The sequence below is a fragment of the Bubalus bubalis genome, chromosome 10 (assembly GCF_019923935.1).
Source record: "Bubalus bubalis isolate 160015118507 breed Murrah chromosome 10, NDDB_SH_1, whole genome shotgun sequence".
Lineage (NCBI taxonomy): Eukaryota > Metazoa > Chordata > Mammalia > Artiodactyla > Bovidae > Bubalus > Bubalus bubalis.
In genome coordinates, this window is record NC_059166.1 from 21186141 (window position 1) to 21195910 (window position 9770).

At 43.4% G+C, this 9770-nt stretch overlaps 1 protein-coding gene across 4 annotated transcripts in view; it reads left to right on the forward strand.

Moving 5' to 3' along the window:
* The window catches only part of EPM2A (EPM2A glucan phosphatase, laforin), a 113505-nt gene extending 109344 nt beyond the window's left edge, over nt 1-4161 (forward strand). For 3 of the 4 annotated variants that reach the window (XM_044924133.2, XM_025294434.3, XM_044924134.2), the window contains one exon: nt 1716-4161. In XM_044924133.2, coding sequence (XP_044780068.1) covers nt 1716-1993 — 278 coding nt within the window. In that variant the 3' untranslated portion in view covers nt 1994-4161. The remainder of the gene's footprint in view (nt 1-1715) is intronic. The other variant, XM_044924135.1, reaches the window with a different exon arrangement.
* Nucleotides 4162-9770: the final 5609 nt, after the last annotated feature.

The window sequence follows — 9770 nt, forward strand, 5'->3', positions numbered from 1 at the left end:
TCTGCTTAAATCACTCCTGTTAAAACCGTCTCTAAACTGCCATGTGGGGCCTTTCAATTCCTTAGTCAGAGGGAGTAACAGAACGCTGGGAGCTACTAAAATCCTTTTTGGCTTCTATATAGATCTCTGACTCTGATACCATAGCAGGGTGGGCCTAAAGCTAAGGCCCCTCCTGTCACAGTAGAGTGGTCACTGGGAGGGTCTTCAGGCCACAGGGGGATTTTTGGTAACTCTCTCCTTCTAAGGTGCTGATGTCTGATTGCAATGTGTTGTGTTGGCCCCTTCAAGGCACTTGCATTTAAAAAAAAAGGACATCTAAGGAAAGTTTAAGCTTACCTAAGCAACTTCATGGGAGAATTCTAGGCCTCAGTGAGGGAAGGGCATTTCCTACCTTCAGTGAGGGAAGGGCAGTGATCCAGTGGGATGGTAAGTGTGAAGGCTGGACAGGCCTTCTCTGTGGCCCTCGAAAGATCCCCCCTGGGCTGTGGTGTCTCCGTGTGGGTGAGGACAGAGAGCCGCTGGAGGATGTGAGGTCATAGCACATAGCTTTCACCCAAGTCTCTGTATAGTTTCCCTCTTCCACCCATTCTTGAAGTAATTTACAGTGACCATCCTCCACCTTCCAAAAATAATCCACCAGATTCATTTTGCTCTGAGAATCTGAGAGCAGAAGAAACTCTAGGCAACTAAGAGTTTGCTGGCTTTAGGGGGCTCTCTGTCCCTAGGATGATAGAGAGGGCGTGGGTCCAGCAGGCCTCAGCAGAGCATTGTATATCCTGTTTCAGTGTGCTGAGGGGAAGACACTGGACATCTAATCATCAGGACAGGAGCCACAGGGCAGCAACACCTATAATCATAATTGCCCAGTAAAGGGAAACTGAATCAGTTTTAATACACACTGTGATGGTGGTGGTGGTGGTGGTTTAGACACGAAGTCGTGTCCGACTCTTTGTGACCCCGCGGACTGTAGCCCACTAGGCTCCTCTGTCCATGGGAATTCCCAGGCAAGAATGCTGGAATGGGTTGTCATTCCCTTCTCCAAGGGATCTTCCTGACCCAGGGATCGAAGCCAGGTCTCCTGTGTTGCAGGCGGATTCTTTACTGCTGAGCTACCAGAGAAGCCCCAATACACACTGTTATCTTGAGGGAATACATAAATGACTGGCTATCCCACGTGTGTCAATTAACAAGTTAGCCATTCCCCTGGACAAATCAAAACTAGCTTTTGTCTGATGAGGCAGATGGACTCCTTTAACCAATAGGGACTAATTCTGCTTGCATTTACCTGGAAGATCCTATTGGATTAAAGGAAATTCAGGTGATAGGACCTGTGAGCTTCTCTTTAAAATCCTTTAAACCTCTGCCCAGACCCCTCTGATTGATGAAAGGACCCATGCTTCTGAGGCTGGGCTCTAGTGAACTTCCCTTTGAAGGGAGGTTTGCAGGGATGCAGGCTCACTCAAAAGAGCAGCAAAATCCAGTGACAATTCAGATCTGACTTATTGCCTCCCGGCTGCTCTTTCCACTTTATGATGAGCAGGTTCTGCTATCGTCTCACCTTTTCCTTCTACACAAAGGAGGGAAGCAAGCTCCGCCATGCCCGCCTCTCCCGCCGAAACGCCGCGATTTCTGGGGTGCGCTGCAGGAGTGACTATTAGGGGCAGCCCGGGGTGGTTCCGGTCTCACCGGTCTGTGCTGTGCTCTCTCAACCGCAGGCCGCGTCCAGATGCTGCCGCAGGCGGTGTGTCTCCTGCACGCGCTGCTGGAGAAGGGACACACGGTGTACGTGCACTGCAACGCCGGCGTGGGGCGCTCCACCGCCGCCGTGTGCGGCTGGCTGCAGTACGTGCTGGGCTGGAGCCGCAGGAAAGTGCAGTATTTCCTCGTGGCCAAGAGGCCGGCGGTGTACATTGACGAAGAAGCCCTGGCCCGCGCAGAAGAAGACTTTTATCAGAAATTCGGGAAGATTCGATCTTCCGTGTGCGATGTGTAGGGTGATGATGGATCCGCGTCCCTCCCTCCGAGTTTCCTTAGGAAGCCTGGAGTGATGCTAGTTATTGACCTAAAAGCCAAGATTCTTCCTCGACTGGAAAGACGGGTCCTGCCACCCCCACTCCCCCCACCCCCCAATCCCGACCCGCCTTCTTTAGTCTGGGGCTGACTTTCGGCTCTGCTTTGGTTGAACTGGATGTTCTTTGAAATATTTTGCAAACAGTGCTGTGACTGATCCCGAGAAAAATCCACGAGCAGTTGGGCTGTGCAGCGCGCTTCCAGCATCAGACGGAAAGGGAACGGGCTCAGGTCCGTGCCGGCGGGCGGATGGCACCTGCTGCACAGCCAGTGCTTTGCTGTCCTGTGGACGCACCGCTGCTTTGGCTTGTTGCCTTGTGACTTGGCAGGCGGAAGAAAAGTTCGGGAGTTACCTAGATGTTACACACACACACACATACACACACACACACACACACACACACACACACCTTTTCTGCTGAACTGAAATGGAATTATAAAGTAAGAATTGGTCAGTTGGCCAAAGAAGAGAATAGAGTGGGTGAGAGCCTGGACTGTGATAAAGGGAGAGCCCTGTATGGCCCAACACGATGACTTTCTAGCTTTTTTTTTTTTTTGCATCCTACTTCAGAGTTGTTAGAACGTGTTCCAAAGCCTCACCTTCCTTCTGTATGCACAACCCAGTGTGATGACCTCAGTAACCTTACTATCTTTATGTGTTTTAGCTGAGGCTCTGTGCGCAGAGCTAGGGTGCCCGGGTCTCAAGGCTGGTCAGGGATGAGCTGGAGTTTATCACTCAGGTTACTTGACTCAGTGTTGTGAAAAGCACAACACCTGCGGTGTTGCCAGCACACTTTAGTGAGTTCAGTCTCTCCCAGTGGAAGGTCAGTTTGTCTGCAGCAGTTTCTACAGTGAGAAATGGAGCAGTGTTCTAACAGTCACCATAGAATTCAGGAAAGGTAATTATCCTAATTTAAACCACAGTGGGCTGTCTCCAGGCATGAGTGGCCCGAGCCATACGTCGCTCACAAGAGGAGCTGTGTTCCCAGAAGAGCCCCAAGTGCCAAAGTCCATAGTTAATTGTTTCACAGATTAGGGGTGATCCTGGTTTACCCTCAGTTTAATGCAAAACAGTTACTGTACCTCCAGACAGTGCAATTCACTATCTGGGGCTCTATAAGAAATTCAAAGATTAATAAAATTTTGCCTTCAAAAAGCTCATAGCCTAGAAGCATCCCTGTGTTCAATCAGGTGCTCTGGAGGGTTGAACTGGTAATGATTGGCTGGTATGGGAAAGGGGAAGTCATTTTTATTGGATGCCTCTTATGTGCTGGATGCTTTACAATCTTATGTAATGTGATCTTCATGGTACCCCATGTGGAAGGTTTTTATTATCTCTGTTATAGAGATGAGGAAACTAAGATTCTCAGAGATGAAATCAACTGTCCTCAGTCATGTGGTGAATAAATAGATGAAATATGACAAGAGTTGTTTGACTCAGAGCCGTACTTTTTTCTGTTAACCTACAATGCTTATTTATGTTTCTGCTCCTTCTTTTCTTCCATAAATATTTATTGATAGTTGTCAGAGAGTCTGTTTTAGGAAGTATGGGGGCTAGAAGGGCAAAAGGTGAGTTCCAGTGGAATTCAGAGGAGGGAGAGGTGTCCTGTAACTGGGACTCAGAGAAAATGGTGTTTCATTTGAGCAGAGAAGGCTAGGCAGGACAAATGTATCCTGTGATTTTCAGAGTAAAATGTATAAGCTAACATTATATAATGTGAAGACCATCTCTCTTGTTAAAAACAAGTAAAAATAACTACTGTGTTCAAGTAATCCATTTATAGTCAAAACGTGTTTGGTAAAATTTAATCTTAAAAATGGAATATTTCTAATTATATAAATGTGTGTGTGTGTGTGTGTGTGTGTGTGTGTGTGTGAATTTCTTTAATGTCTAGGAAGTCCAGCTATGTAACTTCCACTATAGAAAGACATTTTTTTGGGTAGATTTTTCCCTGTTTTGCTTTGATAGACAAAATCAGTTTAGGGCTATTAAAAAATGTTTTGGAACAACTTCCCATCTTCAATGAATGGGATGTCCAATGTATTTAAAAATCACCTGGAACTTTTGCTAAATAAAAGCATTAAAAATGACTTCTGTGTACAGGATTTTTAAAATGTTTCTAACTTAGTCTGAAATCTCAAGGAACAAACTGTTTGCTTATTTGAAAAAGAGTCAGTTGGCTGAGCTAAATTGTTTCTTCCTTATCACTCACTTTCTCATTAGCTGATCAAAATGGGCAGTTACAGGACAAAAGAAAGTCATAGGTGAGGACACCACAAAGACTTGAAGATGGAAAGCTCAAGAGTGTGTCAGAGAAAATCAAAGTGATGTTGTTCCATCAGCTGCTTGTCACTGGCATTAACAAAACTTTTCAGTCACACATTTTTCAAAGAAAATCATAACATCTCACCCAGGGTAAAGAAGTGTCCAAATAAGTTTATTTTCTCTTAGACTCGAAACATTTTCCTTTAATTATTTTGTGTGCTAATGTTAGGAAAAATTAAACACACTCTTTTGATTAACACTAAGGTAAGGGTGAAAACTATTTGGTTTGACCATTTTAAGAAAAAATGTGGTTAGGATTTTGGAAACTATAGGAAGTAATGAAGGGGGAAAAAAAATTGAGGATGAGCTCACCAGGAAATGAGAAATTGCCATACATGAAAAAATACTGAATAACTAAACAGAGTCAGTTTGATCAGAAGTTAGAACTGAAAATATCTTTGGAGATAATCTAGTTTGATTCTTTTATTTTACAGAGGATCGAACTCAGAGACCTCCAATGACTCTTCCTGCAGCAAAAAAAAAAAAAAAAAAAAAAAAAAAGAATTGAGGACGGGTGGAAAGGGATGAGCTGGGGAGATAGGTCAGGAGATTTATTGCCGTGTTGATGGGTTGCAGGGGAGTTTCATGGGAGTGAGAGCAGACAGTGTTGTTAGTGGGGAAGAATTGGTGGGAGGATTAATGGAACCTGGAGTAAGTGCAAGAGAAATGGCTAAAATGAGAAAAAGCAAAGAACAGCAACATATCCAAAAGAAGAAAAAGCAGGTGTTTCCTTTTATAACGATACTACTGGGGAGATTGAGAAGGAAGATGTGAATGTAGAAACGGGGGGTAGGGGTAGGATCAAGTATCCATCTACTTCTCTATGGGACTAGATCACAATAGGAAAAAGGATCAGCTTGCTGTAGTGTGTTGACCAAATAGAGGGGTGGGATGCACAGTGGCTTATTACCTGCTGGGAAAAAAGAGAAAATCTGATAGGAGATAGATTAAGAATAAAAAGAGAAGGACTGGTGAAACTACCTCTCAAAACAACCAAAATAATGGCAATAATAGAACAACAGTGACAACTTTGCTCCTTCCTTCCCCAAACCATTACTCCAGAAGTCTTCCCCAATCCAGTTAATATAATAAGCTTGCAGAGTCTCAGGTTCAGACCTCAATGGGATTAAGTCATTCTTGCTTTTTGTTTTCTTTTTTTTCCTATTCCAGGTTTCCATTTCTATTGATCTGATTGCTGAGAAACCTTGGTGGCATTAAGTCATTTTTTGCCCCATTCTTCCTTTCAAACCTCACATTTAATCCATCAGGAAAACCTGTCACCTCTCCTTTCGAAATATCTATATAGCCTGACTATGTTTTACTTCTTCCCTCAAACAACCCTAGGTAAACCCACCATGAAGTAGACTGGACTTCAGAAACAGCCTCCTACCTGATCTCCCTGCCCGTGTCTCACCTTGCCTCTCCTCCTGCCCTTACCATGCTCATAAGTGGCCGGGGCAATCCTATAAAATGTATGTTAGATCATACCACTCCCATGCTCACAACCTCCAGTGTCTTGCCTTGTCGCTCAGAATAAAAGGACCTCCACAACCTGGTCCCTTGTTATGTCTCTGACCTCCTACTGCTTTCTGCCTCACTCTGCTCTACCCACATTGGCTGTCATGCTCCTTGATTATTCCGTGTAGACTCCTGTGTCAGGGCACTTGCACTTACTCTTCTCTCTGCCTGGAGTGGTCTTTTTCCTTGTATGTGCAGGGCTCACTTTCATCCCTTCTCTAGCAATGCCTCTCTGCACCACCCTACTAAAATCACCACACCCAGTCCCAGCCTCCCACTCCTCATTCTCTGCTTCATTTTTCTTCATGGAACATATTACTGGCTGGTATATCACATCATTTGCTTATTTGTTTTATTGTCTGCATCCTCTTTACTGCAAATGTAAAAATCATAAAGGCCAAAATTTGTATTCGTTTTGTTTGGAGGAGGAAATGGCAACCCACTCCAGTCCTCTTGCCTGGAAAATCCCATGGATGGAGGAGCCTGGTAGGTTATAGTCCATGGGGTCGAAAAGAGTCAGACATGACTGAGTGACTTCACATTAACCACAACATAATGTTTGGTGATGCACTGACAGTGCCTGTGAGGGAGCTTGGTGTGGTTTGATGGGTTAAGGCCAAGAGTAGCTGGTAACTATTGAAAGCATACGGGGTCCATGTAAGTCTAAGTGCTTTACATATATCAGTATATTTCATCTTCCCAGCAAATCCTATAAGGTAAATATTATTACTATCCCCATTTTACAGATAAGAAATCTAGAGTCACAGAGAAAATGTGAACTTATTCTAAGGCAAGCAGGACAGTTTCACTCCTGGTTTGGTGGTGTCCCTGCTCAGTTGCTAAGTCATGTCTGACTCTTTGCAACCCCACGGACTGTAGCCCTCTAGGCTTGTCAGTCCATGGGACTTCCCAGGCAAGAATACTGGAGTGGGTTGCTATTTCCTTTTCCAGGGGGTCTTCCTGACCCAGCAATTGGGTCTCCTTCAGTGGCAGGAGGATTCTTTACCACTGAGCCACTAGGGAAGACCCTTGGACCAAGTGTTTTGTTTTTTTTTTAAAAACACCAAAAACATTTTGTATTTTATTCAAAATCCTAACATAAAACACATTCAGAACTTTCTTTGGTTGAATAATTAGCTATTTTTAATTATGTAAGATTATTCATAGTTTGGTAAAAATGTGTTTGTGTATTTCATATCATTAGTCTTCTACTGAGCAACTCTTGTTGTTGTTGTTCAGCTGCTCAGTCATGTCCGGCTCTTTGCGACCAAACGGACAGCAGCATGCCAAGCTTCCCTGTCCTTCACCATTTCCTGAAGTTTGCCCAAACTCATGTCCATTGAGTCGGTGAGGCCATCCAACCATCTCATCCTCTGTCATCCCCTTCTCCTTCTGCCTGCAGTCTTTCCCAGCACCAGGGTCTTTTCTAGTGAGTCAACTCTTCGTATCAGATGGCCAAAGTATTGGAGCTTCAGTTTCAGCATCAGTGCTTCCAATGAATATTCAGGACTGATTTCCTTTAGAATTGACTGGTTTGATCTCCTTGCAGTCCAAAATTCTCAAGAGTCTTTTCCAACACCACAGTTCAAAAGCATCAATCCTTCTGTGCTCAGCCTTTGTTATGGTCCAACTCTCACATCCATACATGACTACTGGAAAAACCATATCAACTCTTATCACCTTCTAAAGATGTCTTATTAGTTTTTCTTGCTTTTTTTTTCTTTGATTTCTTAGCATTAATTTAGAGTCAACATAAAATATGTGGTTAGTTTACATTATAGTAGGCATGGAATAGTTAAACAGTTAGGCTCCTGTAACTAGAAGACACTCCAGTGCTTTGGCCACCTCATGCGAAGAGTTGGCTCATTGGAAAAGACTCTGATGCTGGGAGGGACTGGGGGCAGGAGGAGAAGGGGAAGACAGAGAATGAGATGGCTGGATGACATCACTGACTTGATGGATGTGAGTCTCAGAGAACTCCGGGAGTTGGTGATGGACAGGGAAGCCTGGCGTGCTGCGATTCATGGGGTCGCAAAGAGTCAGACACGACTGAGCGACTGAACTGAACTGAACTGAACTAGAAGATATGATAGAGTACCTAAGAATCTGTCCAATGGGGAAAAACTTTAAACTCAAATACGATTGGGAAGTTATCATTTGCCTCAAAGGACAGAAAACAAAGAACAAAATCCAGAGACAGCTGAAGAAATATTTGGAGGCAGACAGAAAATGTGGGGCCACTCAAGTAACAGGCAGGATGAATTCCTGTACTATAGTCATATCAGGCATTAGAGCAACATCACTAAAGGAAATGCTACTTAGCATTCAGTGAGTAAGACTGTTGTCATTTAAAACCTGAACTGTAAATGATTAGTATTAAATGGCCTGGTACGGATTACAAAAAAGAAATTCAGAACAAACTGGACAGTGAAAGAATAAAGAGCTGAACCAAGCACGGCACAGAACAGGTAATTGTCATGGTCACACTTATCAAGGCTTTCATCAATTCCTAGTGAGAGAAAACCCAAAACTCATTGAATAAAATTTAGTTCGATAGAATATATTCTTCATTCAATAGAGATCCCTATTGTTGCTTTCTTAAAGCTAAATGACAAATCCAAAGATGGATTCATGGTCCAGACAATTGCAGTGAAGATTCTGTACCCATTGTGGGTGAACAAGATAAGCATACCCTATTTCTTACAGAATGATGTTCAAAGAAAACTTTTGTCTGCCCAGCATCTCACATGTTTCAGGGGCTTAGGCCCTTTCTGTTTATTGTGATTACTGATATATTTGGACATATTTCTATGGTTTCGTTTTTATTTCCCAATAATTTTCTGCTTTTCTATGCCTTATTTTCTCCTTTCTTACTTTTAGTTTTGACTTTATTTCCTGTTCTTTAAAGAAAAGCACATTAACATTGACCTACAGCCACTGGTCTTTATCCCTCCTTCCTATTGACATTATCACAATTATAATTATGAATTGCTTTTTACTTTCTTTTTCTCCTTTTTGTATTTCTGTTTTTCAGTTGTTTGGGAGGGCAAAACATGTTGATGAGGACACATTCTTCATTGCCAGACTTACAGTTACTACCCCATCTGATTTTCTTCCTATCTCTCCCAACTTCCATTATATGTAAGAATTTTAAGCCCAGTGAGTTTCAAGGTTCCAATGAGCACATTACTGTCCATCTCCCTGCAGTATCACATCTCCTTGTTAGGTGTTTTGAGCCACAGTTTTGTTCCTTTAGATCATCCATCAATGCATTTCCAGAAACAAGTGCTGAACGATCTCATCTGCTGGTCATCCTTCTTACTTTTCTATTCATTGTTGCAGGTGGATTGCTATCCTCAAATTTTATGTTGTAATTTCCATTCAGATGTCAGGAGGGATAGCAGGTTTGCCATGTTAAATTAGAATTTTCTCAATCATCATCTATACTGCTGCTGCTGCTGCTGCTAAGTCGCTTCAGTCGTGTCGGACTCTGTGCGACCCCATAGACGGCAGCCCACCAGGCTCCTCCGTCCCTGAGATTCTCCAGGCAAGAACACTGGAGTGGGTTGCCATTTCCTTCTCCAATGCATGAAAGTGGAAAGTGAAAGGGAAGTCACTCAGTAGTATCCGACTCTTAGTGACCCCGTGGACAGCAGCCTAGCAGGCTCCTCCGTCCATGGGGGTTTCCAGGCAAGAGTACTGGAGTGGGTTGCCAGTGCCTTCTCCGTCATCTATATTAGTGACACCCAAACCTCAATCCTCAAGCTCTTTCTTGAGTCCCAGGCCCATATATCAAAATTTTTTTATGAACATTTTTATTTGGGCATATCCCAGGATAGCTATCAAATTCAACATG